Source organism: Strigops habroptila, chromosome 4 (assembly GCF_004027225.2).
Source record: "Strigops habroptila isolate Jane chromosome 4, bStrHab1.2.pri, whole genome shotgun sequence".
In the NCBI taxonomy this organism is placed as follows: Eukaryota; Metazoa; Chordata; class Aves; order Psittaciformes; family Psittacidae; genus Strigops; species Strigops habroptila.
Genome location: NC_046358.1, coordinates 82,059,113 through 82,081,619, shown reverse-complemented (window position 1 = coordinate 82,081,619; position 22,507 = coordinate 82,059,113). Strand labels below are relative to the sequence as shown.

The following is a 22,507-nucleotide window of genomic DNA, read 5'->3' as shown; positions in this document are numbered from 1 at the left end:
TCTTCCCTCCTTGTAAATTAACTGATGTACTGTAAATCTGCAAGTTGTTAAAATAGTTTAATTGCTTTACGACCAATAAAGTAGAGACCGTGTACCGTCCAGTGCTCAGCATCCAGCACAACCCTGCAGCTATGGGAATATATGAAAGCTTTAAGGGCCTGGTGCTTAATTATCCTATGGATTTTTAAACCAATCTAGAGGTGTAAACATGCCTTACACTGGTTGTAAAAAGTAATTACATATCCTTTTGTTGATGTAATTTATACTCTTCTTAAAGCACTTAGCAGAAAGATGTGTAGGAGCTGTAGCATAAAAATCAGGGCTTTAAAGATAAAATTATCTTCCTCTTTGCAAATGTATGCACCATTCCTGAAATACTACAAACCACTCTTTCTCCACAGGCTTTAATTCTCTTACAGTTTCCTTATAAATTTCTTCTGTTTTCCTAAAACAAGGTATTCTGTGATTATCTGAATACAGGTGGTTTCCTCAGCTTTTGTCTCCTGTATGGCATACATGGCATATTGCATATCTTGACCATGATAAACCCAATGCCCTGCCACATTCTCTCTGACTTTCCTGGCAGAGTAACCTCAGCCCCTGCCTGTCACAGGCCCTATAAATCCATTCCCAGCTCTTTTCAGCACTTCTATTTATTCCTCATGCTGCGGCCAACTCTGACCTTCAAGTGTCATCATGAGGGTCAACTAAAATAGATAATTTTTTAATTCACTCACAGCTTCTTCTACAGAGATAACAGCGGAGTCTTATCTTGTCTCTACTCCGGCATTTGAAATTTGTAGGTGTTTCCTACCCCAGGCTGTCTGTCAAATTTGACCGAAATGACCATTAATTTTACAAGTTGTTAGGTCGGACTATCAGAGAGTGTATCTCCTTAGGAAAGCATGCTATAAATTGTAACTTTAAAGGATATATTGTTCCCATTTGCTCACCTCCCTGTAAAGTGTACTCTGTCACAGGTCTGCTGAACGCTCCCAGCCCAGCTCCATTGTAAGATGCCACCTGGATCTCATACTGGGTCCAAATGATCAGGTCTTTCACCAAGCAGTAGTTGATTTCTGCACTGGTGATGTTCTTATACTGGTATTCTCCAGGGAGGCCGGCCAGGCGATACCTACCACCACATGGGAAGAAATATTTGCTGGTGAATTAGATGGTATCAATTATAGCAAATATCCTTAGCAGCAAAATCGCTTCCTTTGTGAAGAGGCAAGATGCAAACTTCTACAGCAGAATTATACAAAGAATAATTAAAAATAATCAGAAACAACAAACTAACTCTTGATAAGACCATATCATGTTTGACTGCTATAGTATTTCTAATCTGATCTCACAGAGATTACACACTCAGGGCTGAACAAAATGGGTATTTTGTCCTGTTTTATGGTTGCAGAAAAATTACAGCTTTTTAAATGTAGCTTGTCCAGTAAAAGCTGTGATTTAGTAGAAAAAATTGCCCAGGTGTGATTTTTTAGCAGGGTGCTGCTGTAAATCAGCTTGAGAAATGTTTTTTTCTCCTTCTCCTCTGAAATCTGAAAAGGAAGAGCTCAGAAGGCTCTGATCTTCCAGAGTCTCATTCCATCTCATTCCCATCCCCTTCCAGGCATTGCCATCTCTGGCTTCCACCAGGATTTACTTCACAGATAAAATATGGATGGAATATAGTTGAGACCGAAGGGTTGGTTAAGCACTGGAATTCCAGAAGGGCTGTACCAAATACAGGTGAGAGGTAAACATCCTGCCAAACTTTCTGCTGAGCCATAGGAAGCTGAAACACTGAATACATTTTCCCATGTAAAAACTGCATTGCAGAAAACAGGGCCCCTTTGATGTGTCTCTTCAGGCCAAGAAAGTATGGAGAAGAACTAAATTATAGAAAACAAACCATGCAAATCTGTGAATGTGAATAATACTGTTGTTTTCCTTCCTTTAGATGCTTACAATATGCTAATTCACAAAAAGATAAATCAGAAAAACAGAGGCCAAGCAAGGGGCACAAAGCATTACTATTCCATCAGAAAGACAAATCTGGAAACATATGTATTTTTATTCACCACATCACTTTCATGCACTCTTACTCATCTTTTGCTTCACAGTAATCACCATAAGCTTACTGACATTGAACAATTTCATTGACATCTGACAGCCTGATTTTAAATTCATCTAAGTTAAATTGGTGCAAGTTCTGTGACTAGACAACTTTGTGTCTTTCAGCCACAGATTTTATTCTGAAGTCTTATTATAAAGAGATCAGTTCTTAATCACTGACAACCCCTCTATTTTCTGCTGAGCAGCTGCTTGCCTGACCGTATTTTGGCATACTTATTGTTTGTAATGCTACACTGGTGTGATTCCATTTATGAAGTACAAATGGAAGTAAAGAAATATCAGCCCTCAGCTGAGTTTATCGAATATCTTGATCATCTTCTACAACTTTATACAATATCTTTTTCGTTCTTCTGTCCCCTGGGAAGGGTGTATGCTTCCTGGCAAAGCCAATTCTTTGTGCAGCAATGTTTTGTCTCACACCTAGCAGACAAGGTGTAGAGTGCTCCTGTGATTTAATCCATTATGCTGTTAGCATGGCAGGTCTCTAAATGGAGTACTGCCAGTGAGAAAAAGGGCAGAGGGAGGAGGCCAGTTCAGAAATGTCACGTCTTCATGATTTTTCTCACCATGGACTTTGATGTATACTCCATATGACTTGTGCAGTGCACCTTCACTTTTAAAGATCAGGTGTTCCATCAATTTAGTATCTTGCATGTCTGGAGGATTGGGTCTCTGGGATGCATGGTGGTTTTCATTTTGTTATACCCCAATTCTACAGAAATCAGTGCAAGAAGACTTTTCTTCACAGTGCACACTGCAGTGATCACACAATTTGATTTGGAAGAAGAGTCTTGTTTATTACCTGGGACAGTTGTACTTTTATAATAATAAATGGTTTCCCTGCTCTGTAGTCAAGACAAAGCATGCAGACATCAAAAATGTTCATAGATTGAGTAGAATGAATATGATCACTCTCTATTAAAATGGAAAGAGATGTTACAGCAAGGAGAGGGACCAATTATGCTGGTAGATGTTGTAGAAAATACTTCAGGTAACCATTGAAAACACTATACGGAGAAAACAGAACAGGTTACCAGAAGGAAGAGGCTATGGGATTGCTTTCTCATAGAACTTAATGCTGAGACTGGGTTACACTCATTGGGAAGAGCTAAGGAATTCATCCTATCATCAAATAAAACAGTTTGAAGGCAAGCATCATAGAAGCAACAATTGCACCCTGTGCAAATAGGTACCAAAGTCTCATGACAAGATTCTAGCTATAGACAAAAATTGAAGCACCTCTTCCTGCCTGTCACTAATGACTGCCACAGCTTTCAAACTGAGTCCAGCTCTTAAAGCTGTAGGCACTTGCACAAGTGGCCCACCAGCAAAACAGGCTCTGTGCAGGTGACAGGGAGGTTAACAGACTTTCAATTCTGCCTGCAAAGAGAAGGAACTTTCCACGACTATTTTGGGAGCTCACCAATGCTCTTAACATCACAAAAACATTTCCATCCATGCCAGCAAAAGTAGAAGCACAGCATGAACAGGATGCTGGCATCTAACTGTAGCGTTTAGTTATCTTTTAGCAGGTGTGGAGGACATTGTATCAAAAATGTCAGCAGCCGGCCCACAATAGGCTGTAACCATCACTCTGAAGCATGTCAGAGGTGGTGCAATGCTTGGGAGTTTCTCACAAATACTCTAATTTAGATAATGCCTCTTTTACTAAAGGTGTGGCCCTAGCTGGCTGCTAGCACTGCAGGGTATGTAGGCTGCCAAATGAGCAAGTGAGCTGTAGCTGAATTGGGCAGGAGTGAATAACTGAGTCCCCAAAAATTACGAAAGAGAAATGCTCTGCAAAGTTCCTTAGAGTGGCAACACCATTTCCAACACAATATATGCTGTATAAGCAGAAAGACTGGATGTATTCTAGATTCCCAATTACCTGCTGGAATCTGTTTCTCATTAATAAGTACAGAAGGGTCTGACAGAATCTTACTCACCTGACTGATTTTCAAAACCACATTAAGGTCTGCCATGAAGCATCTGACCTGTCATTCTCTCTCTTCATTTTGTTTGGCATAAAACTGAAGCTTATTGATTCTATTCTTGTCTTCCACAGTGAAGGAGCCCTATTGTGTCTTTGATAAATTTAATTAACCTTTCTAGCAGGAAGCTGAGATTTGTAATAAGCAAATATACATCTCCAATGCATAGGCTGCACTGTACTAACCTCCCATGTGAACACTTTCAGTACTTGCTGCACTTCACTTTGAAAATGGAAAAAAGCTATCTGGATGTTGAAAGACTCCATAGGGAGCTAGTCCACTTAGGCAGTCCATTCAGGGCAGCTAGCAGAGACCCCAGCTCATTGACTCTCTAGAACAGGCAGGCTAGAATTTAAGAGCCTACACCCACATGGCCACTTGAACAGAGGTGTCTTCTCTTCTGTAATAAACCAGGGCAGCCACAGCATTTGTTAATAATAATGAATATATTTTCAGAATCACAGAATCATTTGAGTCAGAAAAGACCTTTAAGACCATCAAGTCCAACTGTTAACCCAGCACTGCCAAGTCCACCACTAAATTATGTCCCCAAGTGCCACATCTACACGTCTTTTAAACACCTCCAGGGATGGTGCCTCCACCGCTGCCCCGGGCAGCCTGTTCCAATTCCTGACAATCTTTTGGGTGAAGAAATTTTTCCTAATATCCAATCTAAACCTCCCCTGGTGCAGCTTGAGGCCTTTTCCTCTTGTCCTATCGCTTACTACTTGGGAGAAGAGACCAATCCCCACCTCACCAACCTCCTTACAGGTAGTTGTAAAGAGTGATAAGGTCTCCCCTGAGCCTCCTTCTCTACAGGCTAAACAACCCCAGTTCTCTCAGCTGCCCTGACAGGACTTGTCCTTGAGACCCTTCACCAGCTTTGTTGCCCTCCTTTAATTTCATGGAATTAGAAGTCATTTTAAATACACTCTTAATTCACACCATTCTGAATTCCCTCATGCACACATGGATCTATCTTCAGACTTTCCAGGCTAGGAAATTACTTACCTTAGGATGTACCCATGAAGAACTCCATTATGTTCACTCTCAGGAGGAGGTTGCCACTGCACCATGATAGACTGATTGGTGCGCCCACTGGCCACTATGTTTTTAGGTGGGGCACTGGGGGGCTCCTCAGGTAGCATCAACCTAAGTACAAAAGAATGTGATGGAGATGGGTGTTGAAATAGATCATAGAAAACATTTCTATTTCATGTATCCATTCCATGTGAACCAGTTTCTTTTATCAAAGTCTGATGACTAGAAAGAAATATAACGCTGGTCAAACTGCTGAAGACATGCATGAAATAGTTACAACAAATCAACATAATAGGAAATCAGTTAAGCAAGCAACAAGACAGACAGCTGAGGTAACCTTATTCTCTCTGAATTGCCCAGGCTGCTACAACTCTTTAAAAAGATTACAAGCCTGAATGAGTTAGAGCTCAGGTCCAGTGTCTGTGACTCCTTCCAAATTGTTTCTTTCAGCTCTTTCAATATTTTTCATACCAAACTCCTACATTTTGAAAAAGCCATTTAGAGTTCAGCTGTTCTGCATTTCAAGCTCTCAGCAAGCTTTGGTTCAGACGAAGGGGGATGCATCTGAAACTAAATTTGATGAAGCCATCCTTCTATGTCGCATCTGGGCGAGTTCCAGAAGTGACACTGCAATGACTAGAAGAATGCTGTCCTCCTTCCTGGGCTAACTGCTGGGGCTTAGCACAAGAGCAAAAAGATTCTGCTTAACTGATACTCTGGAAGCATGAGGGCACCTCCTCCATGGTGTGCTGATATCCTGCATCACCTAATTGCCATGATCGCCAATTACTGGCAGCTGCAGAACACTCTCCTGGGGCCTGGGTAATGCTAACTGCTCCCTTCCCCAGTTACTGTGCAACAAGTAACTTCATTCATTCATTTACAAACAATACGCAGTTTTTTCCTCCCAATAGTTCTAGGTTATTGTACCTCCAGCACCCAGGTATTTATTTTTACTGTACCTGCTGGTCTCAGAGCTGTACTGGCCCTTTCCCACCTGGTTAACAGCACACACCCTGAACTGGTAGGTTCTGGCTGGAGTTAGTCCACTCACAGTGACACCGGTCATCTTTGGGTCAAGGTTTGAGAGGTGAACCTTCCAGGGGGAATCTGTTGGAATAATTTACATGTGAAAAAAGATGAGAGTGCTTGTTAAAAGCCCTGCAGAAGTGAGAAAACGCCTCTGACTGCTCAGAGCTCTTTGTGTGTGTTTTCCTCAGAGGAACTTTGGGAAGAAGTTTCTTTTCAGCAGAAGAAACCTTCCTGTCAGCCCACACGGTTATGCAGATTGCACATTTGTCTACTGGAAAGTGATGCTGCACATGTCATGGCATAATAAATAAAAACTATATTCATTAACATTTTAATAAAAGAGTAAACAAGCATGATAAAGACAGATGGGCTGTGTATTTCACAACCCATCTGTTTGGCAGGCCATTACACCACCACACCCATGAGTGGCTCTGGTGGAAGGACTGTAATGAAATTCACAGTCAGTTTGGAATATCTTCCTACCCAGCTTGCAAGCAGGTGTAGAAGCGTGACACTCTCTGCCAAATCAGCCCTTTGCTGTAAGACCTGAGAAAGCTTCTGCTGCAAATTCTAGATGTCTGCAATTTTTTATTTTCCTAGAGATAGTATATGGCATTTGGTCTAATCGTTTCCTAGGAAGATTGCCTGGTATAAACAGCCCTGGCAGCACTATAAAACCCTCGTCATCAGCTCACATACTTGACATACTGAGCTCCTCTGATGCCCAAATTACATTTTCAAGTTTTCAAAGAGGTCAGAAAATGAAACATGTTGAAAATTAAATATCCTGACTTCTTTTCTTCACAGCCTGGTGTCACACATTCTCCCTGAAGTCATGACTGAAAGAGTCAGGGAGAGGTGACATTTGGTCTGTGTTGCAACAGTACAGCAATGGAATCAGCCAATTTAAAGATTTGTTCAGATTTTAAATAATACCAGCTGTTTCCATGCTCCCTGCTCAAAATTACCACCACTTCTGGAAATGACTGAGGAGCTAGCTGTAGATTTTGGCAACATATCTGTACATGTTGCTCATCAGAACTGCATTGCAGCTCCTGGCAGGTCACCTAGACGTCTGCCTGAAAATGAAGATGAGATGTCCCAAATGTGGAAGGCTGCTAAAATTCACACCAAGATAGAAACCACTAATATAGCGCTTTTCTGGCAGGTTCCTTAGCAAGTTTAAGTCTTCTGGGGTCTGCTGCCAGTGGGGCTATAAACACTGCATCTTTGAATTACTCAAAACATATTTATTCTAGTAATGGCTTGCTGAGAACAAAATCTTTTCTAACAGGAAAACTGACACAGCAGAATACTGGGAATGCTGGAGAGGGACATTTGCACAGCAGTCAAGTTCCGTTCTCACCAGTTGTTGATGATTTACCAGCAGTCACTTCAGCTGCAAGATCAAGATGGCAATTCTGAATGCTGAACTTCTTTTAGAAAGACCTTAGAAGAAGCACTCCTGCGCTGTCTAGAAAAGAATCGGTTAGGAGGTTCTTGCACTCTAGTTGCTTCTGGATTGTATCAAGCTTCTCTTGAGACTTCGCAAACAACTGTTCACCTTGTTACAGCCAGAGTGCACAATAACAAATCAAGGTAAGTCAAAGTTAAGGTATGGCTGACTTAGTACACTGCCTTAAGCAGCTTCCTGAAGAAAACGGAAGAGCAGACACCACCAAGAGAGTGAAATACCCTTGTATGAGCTACTTGGGTAGTGGTCCGTTTCCTACACCATTTCATTTGTTTACTGCTAGTGTAAACACCACCTGAGAGTGCTTAACCTAAGCGCTCAATGTAGTGAGGAGTTTGATTCAACAACAGGGCCTATTAATCTCTTCAGCACCTTGGGGCTTTACTCTGTTTATACGCTGCATCTGTAGAATACTTTATTAATTCCTTTTCCTCTCCTGGTGGAAGATAAAAGATCTGGCAGGAAGAGAGATTAAACTGAAACCTAATATAAACGGAGCCTATTCATCTCCTAGGCACTCTGATTCGGAAAGGAAGGTAGTTTGGGGAGGATCTGCTCACTCACAGAGCAGTGGATACAGTGATTATGCAGAGTAGCTTTAAAATTTAAATGTCAAGTCTTTTTTTTAGGATAATCAATAAACTAAATATTTCAAAACCAATCCCAGAATTGCACAGAAGAGCAATTGTGACATCAGAAACATGCCATAACATTTTTAACACTGACTCTCTTCTCCTCCAGGGGTGACTGTCACTCGCCTGCCCCAGGAAGCCTGGAGAAGCTCCATGGTGACAAAAGAGCTGCCAGGTCAAACTATTAAATAAGCCTCCATTAGACTGAGCAGACTGTGCTAATCCTTCATTTAACTTAAGCTGCCCAGAACGTACTCTGGGCTTTGCTTGCTCTGCCACTGCAATTGCTACTGTCTGAAGCACTTCCATGTTTAGCTGGCTATCATCTTAAGGATATTGGGTATTTGGAATTAAAGGGGTGGGAGGCCAAAAAGAAAGTAGAGGCTGAAAATGGGTAAGAGGCTCAACAAGTCAGGGAGGCCAAAAAGTGAGGCTGGTAAGTGGGATGGAGCACTTCCTGTAGTATGATAAGCTGAGAACATTGGGGCTGTTCAGCCTGGAGAAGCGAAGCTGTGTGGAGACCTCAGAGCAGCTTCCAGTGTCTGAAGGGGGCCTACAAGAAGAGGGACTCTTCATCAGGGACTAGTGACAGGACAAGGGGGAATAGGTTCAAACTCAAACAGGGGAGATTTGGGTTAGATTTAAAGCAGAAGTTCTTCCCTGTGAGGGTGCTGAGGCGCTGGCACAGGGTGCCCAGAGAAGCTGTGGCTGCCCCAGCCCTGGCAGTGTTCAAGGCCAGGTTGGACAGGGCTTGGAGCAACCTGCTCTAGTGGAAGGTGTCCCTGCCCGTGGCAGGGGATTGGAACTGGATGAGCTTTAAGGTCCCTGCCAACACAAACCGTTCTATGATTCCATCATTCTAACTCTGAGTGCCTCTCCAAGTTAATTTATTGGAAACAAAGAAATCTCACAAGTTACTCTCTAGTTTACAATGTGATTTGTGGAGTTCTAGAAATTACTTTTTTTCTGTCAAGAACTTTTGGATGCATTTGTGATATGTTTAATAACACTGGTTACTTACCAAGAGGCATTTCTTCTACATTTCCCTATCTACCTTACAATTCATACATTAATTGCAAATTCCTCAAAAATAATTTCTAATTTGATATTACAGATTAGGTATAGTGCAAAAAGCTCATTTTTGCAGGTTTGGTGTACATTTTCATCTGCTGCCTTCTCCAGGGTGGTTTTGCATAGACGGTAGTATTGGAATTCGCTGTACTGCTGTGGTTCACCGAAGTCATTTTTCAAATCTTCATGACAATATGATATTGCAAAAAGTTCAAATAAAAATTAAATGGCTCATCCTTTGTTTGGTAGGGCTTCAACAAGGTCTACCAATGGCCTGAGAAAAAGTATCTTTTAACACTATCAATAGAATCATAGAAGAGTTAAGGTTGGAAAGGACCTTAAGATCATCTAGCTCCAACCCCCCTGCAGGGATGCCTCACACTAGACCACGTTGCCCAAGGCTCTGTCCAACCTGGCCTTGAACACTGCCAGGGATGGAGCATTTACCACTTCTCTGGGCAACCTGGGCCAGTGCCTCACCACCCTCACAGTAAAGAACTTCTTCCTTATACAGATCTGAGTTCCAGCTGTAACAAACAACATAGTTTTATTATGATTTTCTCAAAGATTTGTCAATGTGTCCAATTTTTGTCATTTGAATATTCCTACCAAATTCAGCATGACAATTTCTGGGCTTTAAGCTAAGCAGGTACAGATTCTTTCTACAGGAGCTTTTATTATCTCCTCATTGGCACGATGTGATGAATCAGAGTTATATGATTACATGACAAAGCACAGACATCCCAGAATACAATAAAACAAAAATGGGCTTTTATCTTCATTGTACTCAGCAGAATTCTCTAAGTATTAATTTATTTCTTCAGAAAAAGACTACTTGGAATATTTTTTGATTAATCCCTAAAAATCTAAACCTCTTTAGAATAAAATAAGCATATCCCCTTCTAACCCCATGAAGATACTTCACTGGAATTCCTAGATATATCACAAGAGGGGCTAAGCAGCTCACGAAAGATCCCAAAATCACATTAGTGCAAATGACAGCAATGCATGGTCCTATTTATTTGAAAATCCTATTTCAAATGAAGGTTCCCATTCCTGGCTCTGTGTGGGCAGGAATACTTAATGACTCTGTTTCCCTGGAACTGTGTTTTTCAAATTAGGTTATAAATTTGCCCCCAAATATTTAAGGCCATATGTCTCAAGTCACCCACAGACACGGGCTACAGTGAATACTTGTAATTTGAGAATTATTGCATTGTGCCAAATACATTCATTTTAAAAATTAGGTGACAAGAGTTGCTCATAGTTCCAGCAATTTATGGGCACGATCTGCTACTATTTTTTTCCCTCTAATTAAAATAAGAGGTTTATATCTCTTTTCTGAAATGATATTAATGAAAAGAAGTTCTAATCCATGCCAGGTGGAGCGACACTCCTCTCTCTAATGCAGCTAGTAATTAGCCCCCTGAAATTCAGTCATTATTTTGAACCCTCTTCAGCTATTTCTCTGAAACAGATACTGTTATTATGTATTCATTGATGGTACATGCTTCAGAACATACACTGGATCCTAAAGCTATTAGAAAGTGATTCAAAATGGCTAAAAAATGAACAAAACTAGACTACATTTCAGCACCTGTAACTGCAAAGGAAACCCCATGTATCGAAACTCCACAGAACTAAGAAGATATTCTCCTGTGCAGCTTTGCTAACTGGAAAATAAATCATAATTTTGATGTCCCTCCCTAACTCTTACACATGTGAAAGCAAATGGGGATTAGGAGTCAAGCATATTGCACTGCTGCTGACAGCGAAGGAGCTACCGATGCAGGCAGATGAGCTCAGAGAGGGCATATGCTGACTCCTTGACAGTTACTCTTTCTGTGGCACAAACGGGACTGACAGAAAACCTGAAAGGAGATTTTCTTTGAAAAGCAAAAAGAGCTTCTGCACAGTCGTATCAGACAAAACTATACCTACACAAGATCAAATATCAGCTTCATTCACAGACATCACTTGGGATGGGTGGGAACAAAGGCAAGGTGGTGTTTTCCAAATGAGTAGGAGGTCTGTAGAAACTAAATATTAACCACACACTACTGAGATCAAAAACTCTGAAACACAAACACTTCAAGAAAATAAAAACCAAAACAAGACAGTGACTACACACAGACATTAAAGTCAGCTTTCCAAACCAAAGTCACTGTTGACATTGTTCTACTATTCTACTGGCATCCGTACAGCTGAGCAATAATATATGAAATGAGAGAACACAACACTGGAATATTTAAAGGCTTAGATTCCTCTCTTCTCATAGAAGAAGTCCTACTTCTATGAGTAACCACTTGGACATTGTACATAAAAGCAAAGTAAACAAAGATACAGATGAAAACTGAAAGGACAGCAAGATCTAGAGTATTTCTGGGAGTTAAGATGCTCAATTCACAATAAGCCAGCTCTCTGCTTGTTTTTTGCAGCTGCAAGCTTGCTGAAGTACATATACCTATGATTTGTGATAATGAGACTCTCTCAGCGGCAGATTGCAATGCCATCAGCCAAAATTATTGGATCTATCATGGAGTGAGCAAGGGTTCACAAGATCCTGTGGAGTTCTGAGGGACTGTCTGCATGATTTCCGGAGAACTACTGTTGATTTTTGCTGAGCCTTCTATATATTTCACTGAATGAATTACAGCATTTTCAGAATGATGGCACATTTACCCCATTCCTATACTAGACCAACTGCAAAGCATCCTTGCTAGAAAAGCACCTGAACCCCTTTCAAACTTCTCCTGGCATCGAGTGTGCTGCCTCTTCTTTTAGTGACTCTTCCCAATCAATGCAGCCCAGTGCAGCACCCAAGTTCTGCCAGCTCTGTGCTGTCTCTATGCACATACACCTCTAGTACCTTTACATCATGATCCCAGACTGGGGCTTTATTAGCCTGTCATTGTCAAAGCCTCTTTCAAAACATGAAACACAAGTGTAATGTCCTCGGGTGAAAGAACACGTAAGGAAAAGCCAGAAAGCAGTTACTGGCTTCTAACTCCTTAATAGAAAGGGAAGGATAGAAGAGTCAAAATAAAAAAGGTGGTGGTGATAAAAAGATAGAGAGGGGTTGTGAGTGCAGAACACTGATTTTTCTCAGTCATTTTCTTCACCAAAAGATCAGGAGTCTTTGCTCAAAAAGAAATGTTTTAAGGACAGCAGTCTTGGCCATGACTTGGGATTTCTGCTAGGGTTAGAAAACTGCGCTGTGCTTAACAGATGTAAAGATCATCAGTTCTGGGACCTCCACATCTGAAAAGCTATGCACTCCTGCCTGCCAAGCAAAAGGGCTATATGTGATCTGAAGCTCAAGTTTCATCTCAAGCTCTCTGTGTGGTGAAACAAAATGCTACTCTCTCGTTAATCAGAAATCAGGACTGCTTCACATTCAGTTATGCAGTGGCTAATTTCCACATGTCAGAAAAAGTGATGCTCTTAATTTTTTCATCAAGAATCAATTGTTAGGCTTGGATTTCCAGCTTCTACGGTGATAGAGATTAGAAAGCATTGCCAAGGTGACTGATTTCCATATAACCTCATCTTTCCATCAACTCCTAAAGAGGCATTAGCAATGTCCCTGAATAACCTTGCAAACTGAGAGCCACAAAGGACCAGATACAGCATGAGAAAACTGTGAGAAATGGCATTTCACAATGACCAGGTTTGTAACCCATGAAGCTAGGTATCTGGACATCTTACAGTTAAGCATCCTTATCCTACCAAAAAGAAGGGCGTAAAATTATAGCCTAGGAAAAGCAGAGAAAATATATGAACCCATATACAGTAAAGATAGTAGCTCCTACTGACATCCAAGTTTATTCCTCTGACAGACCATCAGTTCCTTGTTATTATTCTCCTGCCTGCATTTTTCAGGTGAAACTGGGGCTCTGAATGCATCCAGGTATCTATGAAACCAGAGCAAAAGACAACAATGGGAAGACATAAAATGACTACTGCCATTTTATAGACGTTGAATTGAAGCACTGAGGAATGAACTGCTGTGCTTCAAGTCTGGCTGGCAATGCTAGAAGTGGAATTAAGGCTTTCCTGTACCACATTCCACCATCTCAAGCCTCTTTTTGTTGTTTAAGTCTTACAGCATGTGCATAGTCAAGTGTAAAACCCTCCATGCACAGTCTCTCATTTAGCATACAACAGTAATGTTTTCTTAGTAGCTCTGGTAAAAGGTGAGTCTGAAAAAAGGCTGAATAATTGAGAAGAACATGAGGTCGAAACTTCACTCACTGTTCTCGGAGAGCTCGACCATGTAGTAGAGAACAGGGCTGTTTCCATCAAAGGGGCGCACCCAGGAGAGCATCACACTGCGGCTGTATGAGGAATTTAGAGTGGCCAGAAGATTCTGAGGGGAATGAGGCAGCTCACTGTGAAGGGAAAGAGAAAGGGAGAAAAAACAGCACAGAAAAATCAATCTACATTTCATTCAGCGACAGCCTTACAGGCAGTTAAAGGCACATGACATAAGACCTGCATGATGATAGATATAAAACTACCAGCAGCTATCCTACAATTAAATAAATGAAAGACATCTCAGAATTCTTCACTATGTTTTCCTGTTGGGGGGGGGAAATAAATTATGCTGAAAGTCCCAAGGCTGATGCTTAGAACAACTTAATAGAAATGTTGCTAAATGTGGAAAAAAGCCAGTTTTCATACTGGTTTTGATTGAGACAAGTTGGTCAATAAATTTCCTCTCTCACTTTTTTCCCCTTCTTACGATGATGTCCCAGCAATGTGACAGCAGTAATACATATGAACAGTAAAACACATGGGAGATACGATTTAACATGGAATTTTTCATACTCAAGGAAGCAGAAGACATTGACACTATCCATATAGAGCTACTAATCAAAATTACCATATGTATTCTTAGGCTACAGAACAGCTTGATTTACCCATGGATTCAGGCTTATCCTGTCATGGGTAGAATCTTTCCTTCCTGTAATAAGGATTTTTTCGGAAGCACCCAACCAGAAAATGTAGTGAAAATGCCTGAAGAAACCCCATGCAAATACAAAATGAAACATTTCAAAACAAAAATAAAACAGCAGCTCAATTAAAATGTGTAATTTCTCCACATAAAGGCAATTTGTGGAAAAACGTTTCTTTTGTGCTCATGGCTGCATGGTGCAGTGAGAAAACAAAATTCTGCTGCGTCCCTTAAATGCTGGTGTGTACTAAAGGATAAGAGCCCTTCAGCCATTATATTTGAGCCTGATTTCTGCTCCTTATCATCCTGGTTCCTAAGGAGGACAAGGATCTCAGGGTGAAGGAAAAGCAAGGAGGGCCAGTTTTCACCTATTTGATCTACCTCTCCTCCCCAGGAAAGCCGAGGGCAACTCTTCCTCAGCAAGTACTGCTGCTAATCTGTGCTGGCCACAGCAGAAATCCACAAGGGTACTTCATATGCTTAATTTAAAAAATGTAGTAATTTCTGGTTGTAAAATATCATGCAACTGAAGGCTCACAGTTACTTAAAAACCACAACTCCTTAGCCACTCACAAAAGCAAATAGAGACTCTGGCTTTAAGCCAGAACAATAAATATGTCCTGGATTTAGGTTTCTACTGGAAGACTGAGGAACATATGGAGAGGCAGACAATAGTTTGACTATTTCTCTGTTAAAACTGTGAATGCTTTTGCTTATGTGCTTATGATGGCCTACATACTGTGCAGTCAGCACCAAAAAAAAAAGGCATGCGCCAACCAGGCTTCAGACTTCTGATGCACAGACACCTAAGATCTGGTCACTTTTGGGCTAGAAGAAACATCAGGCATGGCAAAGAGTATGTATGAGCCCAGTTGAAGCAGATTTTGAACACAGCACTGCAAAAATTTGAAGAAACAAATTTAGGGAAGAGGAGGACCTGGAAACAAGCTAGGAAAGTAACGGGCCTGCAAGACAAAAATGGTAGAATAAGCCTGTCATTTTAAAGTGGGGGTGGAGGTTTAAGATATGGCCAGAAACTACAGGAGCATGCTACTTAATTTTAAATGAAACATTAAATTATAATAAACATTTATCCTCTGCTACAATTTATCATTATGTCCTAAGCAAGCTGGTTGGGAATGTGTTTTTGTGATTAAGGTGGCAAAGGAAATTACTGGAGGAAAGAGAGTGAAACATCTCATTGTGACATGGCTCATAGAAGTCCCAAGCCCTGCGAGGAAGAGCTCAGAGATGGGTTGTGGCTTCGGCTTCTGCCAGAAGATGGTCACGCAGGGAGCAGTGTAGGAGGGATGGCTGAGGGGGAGCTCACAGCAAACTTGTCACCATGTAACTCCTTTTCTGGGAACTAAATAAACACTCCTGGTATATATGAAGGATATTTTCAGGACGTGCACTTACTAGCCTTGTTTCTCCACACATTTAGAAGGGCTGAATTAACAACTCATTTGAGGACAGAGGCTACATAACTAAGAAAGACTTTACAGCTCAGCCTCTTTTTCTTATCATGCAAGTCTCAGAAGACTTTTGGAAGAAAGGGGACATTCCCTTTTTCATGTTTGTTAAAGCACAAACAGAGGTTGTTTTGTTTTCCTCAGAATTTGGATTTCTTTGATTATTCTCTTAGCTTGACACGAAATGGTAATCGCTCAGCAGCATGAAGGAAAAGGGCACTTTCTGTTCAGACAGAGATTGAGTAGCATGAGCTGCAGCAGCCATACCCCTACCTCCACTAATATCATATTCTTTAGCCATATGTGTCCACACCAAACAGCAACAGATGGCACTTACAAATTTAAATCCCTCAAGGCAGACATAACAAGTGCCTAAGAAAGACACCTGGACAGAAATAAATATTTAAAACTACAAAAACATTTCAGCACAGAAGTGTACTACTTTGTAGTATACAAAAGCAGAGATTAATAAATAGCAATTCCTACTTTAGCAAGCACTTACACTTTGCCTCCTGCTCATTTGCTACCACATACTGTGTGGAAGGGATGATAAATGAGACCTGTACCACCATCATGAATATTCACGTTCCTAAAAGAGATCACTGCTTCTTGTTTTTTTCTTTAAGAGAATTACTTTTCTCTGATGCTAATATCCAAGAAATCATTGCAGGGAATGGTAATTTCAACACTTCTTTAGGATGAGAAGGACCTCAGACTAAAACTGCTCAACCTCTGATACACCAAGGAAGTGGACGAGGTGTAGTATAACAACACACGGGGCACAGAACAGCCCTTGATCGGACACTGGAAGTTTAATTCCAGCACTATCATCTTTTGTTCACTGAAGCCCCTAACAGGAAATAATACATAAAGGTTTTTCAATATAGGATATCTTAAGACCTCACTCCTCTAATGAAGAGTTGCATGGAGGCAAGTTTTCCATAACTTACTTTGCATGACAGCAAAATATGTATATGGACACTTTTAAATCTGTAATTGAAAGATAAGCCCAGGGTTAATGGCATAGCCACCAAGGTGACCCAAGGGGCCTCTAACAATGCAATTAAAGTAGCAGATTTGTAAGGAACATGAAGTCACTGTGACAATCTAGGAAAGAAATATTAGCTAGCTGCAGATGATATATGTTCAAAACAGAAACCCTGTTGTTTTGAGTCAGCTCATCACTGCCAGAGGGCAGCTGAAATATTCACTCAGCAAACATATAGAGTGTTTTATAAAATTAGCTAAAAGGAGACCATTTGCTGAGGGAAATAAACCAGACATGGTTTAGAGAGATTTCTGAGAAAAAGCGTCCAACAGCAGGTAATGAGAGAGACTGGGACTGAAGAGGGGATTACTCAAAAGGCAAGGGAGATTAAACAAGTTTTCTTGTCAGTTTATAAAAAGTCCCACTCCTACTTCATAAATGATTTCCTAAATCAGGTCCACCACACAAGTTTCACTCAGGAGCAGATGGTTCATCTACTAGCCCTGATAACGTCGTAAGAAGTTGAGGCAGGAAGCCTAGCAAAGCACTCAGCCCTGCCTGATGGCTTTGCTCGTAAAGTTTATAATGTTTTAAATTAAGGGATGTTTCATCTGTTGCTCACGACTTTCCACTCTTGCAAAAGAATCCTCTCTAATTTCTAAACACAGGAAGGATTCCTGCAAAGCATCCACAAGTTCTGAGGCTTTTTGTCTCTCATAAGCCCATAATGAGGTGGATTTGTGAAACTGAAGGTTTGACAAGTCCCAGAGTGTGCAGACGTATTTCCCATTTCATTCTGGTGGTCACCACAAGCTCAAATCTACAGATGACTTGGAAAGGCTTTTGAGTTTTATGCTTTCTTTCTGCTAAAACCATGTTTCTGATATACCTTCAATGACGAACATACACAAATGTATTTCTGAGTGTATTTGCAGGTGGTATTTCTCTTTTGAGTATCAAGTCCATTAGACTCAGCAGTGAACCTCACTTCTTGGATGACATCTCAACAAAGAGCTTGGAAAAATAAATAGAAGCTTTCTTCCTACTGAAGAGGGAATAGAGTATTTTCAAGTTTGACATCCTTCCTGTTTTCACTCCCTGCAGAAAGGGAAAGAGATGGGCTACTGGAACTGAGGGATATGGGATCCATAGGAAAAGTTTGCACTGAGACATCATTTTGATTTGCTACTCTGCACTGCTCTTACTTATCTTACTTTTAGTAATCAAGCCATTTTTTATGGGATATTTTGGGGAGAAATTGGGAAAAGTAGCAATTACAAATACTCTGGTAAAAAGAGCATCAAAATTCATGTATAAATGACTGACAAAGGCAATACCATGCATTCTTGGCAGCCCACTGGGTTTTATTGTAACTGGTTACTCCCCTCACCTGCTTTTGATGAAGACAGAACAATAATAGTTCTTTCTCTGATGAAAGAGAACTGAAAGATGATGAACTTGCTGCCAGCAATATATTGTCTATTTTTGTATTACTTTGTCCGCCCCATATTTTTGCATAGAGAAAGAACCTAAAAGATTTTACTGTATGTTGTGACATAACAGAGGCTTGTACAGGGCTTTGATTTTCCAACAATGCAGCATTACCATACTTTTCAGTCGCATTCATTCAACAAAGAGTTTCTTTAGTATGGACTGCAGACAGATTAATATTGAGCAGCAGGTATCGTCAGGCATAGACAGTGGTAATTCTGCATATTTTATATACTCTGAGAACCCTGAGGATACTTTGAGCTGGAATTGGCAGAGTTTCCTGTCAGGTGAGTGATACATGGTGATAACTCAGTTTTTGCAGCTATTTTACCCTCTATATATATTTCAGGATGGTATTTACAGGACTATAAAAGTAAGCCAAATGAAGCTGGGATGCTTCATAACATATAATTATTTCCAGGATCAAATCCTATGACTTGGAGGAATGCAAGAGAAGCACAAGCTCATAGACAAAAGACCTGCAAATGTTTCTGTATTTGCAGTCAAGAAGCTCTCTTAGGAGGGGGGAAAAAAAGGTAAGTAAAAAACTAAAATCTCTTGCAGAACAGAAACATCACTCGCAAATGTTTCATCTAGTGCAAATCAAATCAAGTAATGTACATGAAGAATAAACACATTTAGAGGGAAGACAAATGAATGAATAGAGTATCTTGACTAGCAATTAGTTTCTGTGCCCAAGTATCATCAGTGAAAAATTGATGAGCAAGGTAACCTTTGGCTGCACTTTCGCAAGTTCTTCATTAGTTTTCTGGCTTTCCTTTTCAAATATTTTATTTCATCATAGACACACTGAGAAAAATAATCCATCCAGCTTGCACCACCAACGTACACCATGCTGTGCTATCAGCCTATGTTCTTCTAACAAAAAACGGTACCTTTTCCTCTAAGCCTGTCTTCCAACAAGGGAAGACAAAGGAAGAAAAAGTTTTCTTCCCTTCTTTTCACAGATTAGAAAACCAGACCACTCAGATTAAATAACTGAAGGTTATCCTGAAGGGCAATGGTTTTGAATTGAATCAGTTTGAATAGAAATCAGTAACAAACTTATTTGTGCCTTTGGAAATTCCTCTTGACACGCCTAGAAATAGAGGAGGGACATGCAGGTTCCTGGGGGATAAAAGGTGATGAGACAATTGGAGTTGTCAGATGAAGCTAGGTACACTATGATATTATCCGTTGGTAGACTGCTCCAGTCTGTAATTGGTTGAGAGGCCTCCTTTGAACATTTGTCTGACATTAGTGCTACTCAAGGCACTGAAGTGTAAGTGCTCATCAATGGGAATGTACATGCCCTGTTTGTTAATGTTCTGCACAAGAGAATTATCCGGGAGAACAGGGAATGTTATAGATCTGTCATTCATATACAACCTAGAAATTAATTTAAGCTTTACTTCAGACATTTCCTTTCCACATATTTTCTTCTTCATTTCACTTCTGTTGTATCATGTATCTCTATTTCTTACAGATTTGTGCTGCTGAGCCAAACTATAATGATGAAAGCTGCAAAGGAATGCAATGTTCTTTGGCATTATTGCACTACCTGCAGCACTACTTTGAAATAAAATGTCACAATTCAAGGTATGATTGAGTGACTTATCAGTTACTGAAGTCCTTTAAAAGAGTGGGTCTGATCTATTTCTTTAATTCCTCCATGAAAAAATGGTCATAGGTGATGGGAAACAGCACATTGGAGGAAGCAGAGATAGAGGATTAAGAGCCAATCCCAGTGCAGGGAGAGCCAGCCATCACAACGGGAACAAGCTGGGGTGCAAGAAAGGCAGCCTCAGCGACAGACACAAGATGTGCCTCTCCCAGTTAAATTCTAGCCTGAATTTTATGGAGTATAAAACTGTTCCTCGCTGGTCAACAGGGAACTGCAAGTAAATACATCTGCTGTGCTCTACTGGGTAGTGTAGGGCATCTTTTGCTATTTAGGATTAAGAAATGGTCAGACTGCTGAAGTGTTTAGCACATATTTATAACCTTGCTTCAAAGTCCAAGTTTTAACATTCTTTTCAGTCTTTACTGCATAATTTTCTGCCCTCCATTCAAAAACCGCCTCAGAGAATAGCAAGTATGGTTATATAGTTGCAATACATTTTGAACTGTCTTCTGGTTTTGGATTCAAACCAGCAGTAAAATGTACTCCGGGAGGAGAGCTGAGGAGTACTTAATTAGAGAAAGAATGTATGACCGTTCTCTGAAAATGGGCATCTGACCTGGCACTGTCAGAGTAATGCTGTACAAACAGCCCTCTGCATAGCGGATCTCGGAGGTGAGCTCATTACACTGCCAATAGGAGTTGCCATCTTCTCAGAGAGATCAGGCACGACCAGCAGAAACATGCAATTTTAGGTAAATTAAAGCATGTGGCACTACTCAAATAAACAACACACACAAAAAGTCCATAAAACATTACCTCCTTATTCATTTGATCTGCTCCACACATGTACCAAAAGCACAGTTGTTGCTTTTAGTGATAAAAATAAAATGGAAGTGCACTTCACCCCAGTGGAATAAGAGAAATGGAAAATGTGGAACCCCATAATGACATTTTTATAAACCTTTTTCAGAATGGAACTGCACTTTAAACATTTTCTTGGTTTTATTTTTAAAGATCCTTAAGAATAAAGAAAGATGTACATAAAAATATTTTTCCCCTGAAAAACGATGTATAAAGAGAATGCAAGAGTAAGCAATGCCTGTCCAGGGACCAGCTAATCTGATACATGTTTAACAGAGAAAAAATACTAAACAACCCTGGCATCACAGCACAGCACCTGGGCTTTATGGGAAAGCCTTACAGCCTGGGGATGACAGAAAGATTCAGGCTGGAAGGGACCTCAGCAGGTCTCTGCTCAACCTCCTGCACAAAGCAGGGTCAACCATGAGATCAGACCAGTTTATTCATTCTGGGCTTGAAGACTGGAGACAGTATTCCAGTTGCAGACTAGTAAGTGCCAAATAAAAGCGAGTAATCATCAATTTACTATGCTCGTGTTAACTCTTTTTGTTGCCAGGGCACAAGGCTGGCTCTCTACCAAGATCCCCAGTTTCCTTCCAGCACAACTGCTGCCAGCCAGTCAGTCAGTCTTACTATAGAAGGTTATTTCTCCCGAGACACAGACATTGCATTTGTCCACATTGTCTTTCATAAGGTTCCTGTTGGCTCATTTCTCAGCCTAAGTCCCACTGAATGGTGGCCCTGCCCTTACGTGTATCAACTGTCCCCCATCCATTTTGTGCCACCTACAAACTTGATGAGCAACTTTAACACCTCCTCCAGGTCACTGATGTTGAACAGGGCATGTCCCATTATATTCCCCTGTGGAAGTCCACTTGTTATTGGCTACAAGTGGACCACCACCTCTTAATCCTTATGCCCCTGAGCTCAATCACCCAACCAGACGGATATGGACATATAGTGATTTGGAGAGGTAACTTCCAAGGCTCCAGTTATTTGGAAGCCCATGCAGGATGGCAGCATGCAAAAGGAAGGACATTTCAAGGCAATTTAATTAGGAATGAACTAGGCTTAATTACCCCTGAAAAATCCCACACCAAAAATCAAATTTACAGGCTCCCAAAATCACCTAGAATGAAATGCTAAAAAAATACTCAAGCATATCTGAAACTAAGCATAGTGTGTTTAATGAGGAATACTTACATCACTTCTAGTCGAGCCATTCTGGAGTCATTTCCTCCAAAAGAAATGACCTCACAGGTATAGTCTCCAATGTCACCTGACCATGTCTGGCTGATGAGGAGGGTGCCATCTTTCTCTACTGTGATCCTGGAAGTGCTGGATGGATTTATTACAACACTGTCCTTCTTCCAAAGATACCTGAGTATTACAATATTTCAGTTATTAATTACTCAGAAGAGCATCAAAATAGGTTTATTTGAACTATGCTGTAAGGTATCAGCATCCGTAATCACATGTTAAAAATGGCAGGCTCCTACAGTTACTTTCAGGAGCAGTGTCTTTTACAAATTTAAGTTTCAGATCACTGATCAGAATGAAAAATGTAATTGCATCCAAGATACTATATATTTTATAAATAATACTATATATGGAAAAGGTGCAGTACTCATAAATGTCCAAGTTCTTAAGTCCACTTTCATCAGCATTTTAAACTAAACATTATGCTCTGCAATTAACAGCTGAGGTGTTGGCCTATCTCTGCTAAGGCTGTAATAACATTAG

At 40.6% G+C, this 22,507-nt stretch overlaps 1 protein-coding gene and 1 long non-coding RNA gene across 4 annotated transcripts in view; one reads left to right on the top strand and one right to left on the bottom strand.

Moving 5' to 3' along the window:
* SDK1 (sidekick cell adhesion molecule 1) overlaps nt 1–22,507 on the bottom strand; it is a 411,662-nt gene that overhangs the window by 117,633 nt on the left and 271,522 nt on the right. For all 3 annotated transcript variants that reach the window (XM_030484559.1, XM_030484561.1, XM_030484560.1), the window contains exons 14-18: nt 21,968–22,144; nt 13,626–13,762; nt 6,125–6,272; nt 5,133–5,273; nt 954–1,135 (exon numbers count right to left, since the gene is read on the bottom strand). In XM_030484559.1, the coding sequence (XP_030340419.1) occupies nt 954–1,135; nt 5,133–5,273; nt 6,125–6,272; nt 13,626–13,762; nt 21,968–22,144 (785 nt within the window). The remainder of the gene's footprint in view (nt 1–953; nt 1,136–5,132; nt 5,274–6,124; nt 6,273–13,625; nt 13,763–21,967; nt 22,145–22,507) is intronic.
* LOC115607352 lies at nt 7,595–8,508 on the top strand. Its single transcript, XR_003991186.1, has 2 exons — nt 7,595–7,793; nt 8,410–8,508. It is a non-coding gene; the product is annotated as an uncharacterized LOC115607352 (long non-coding RNA).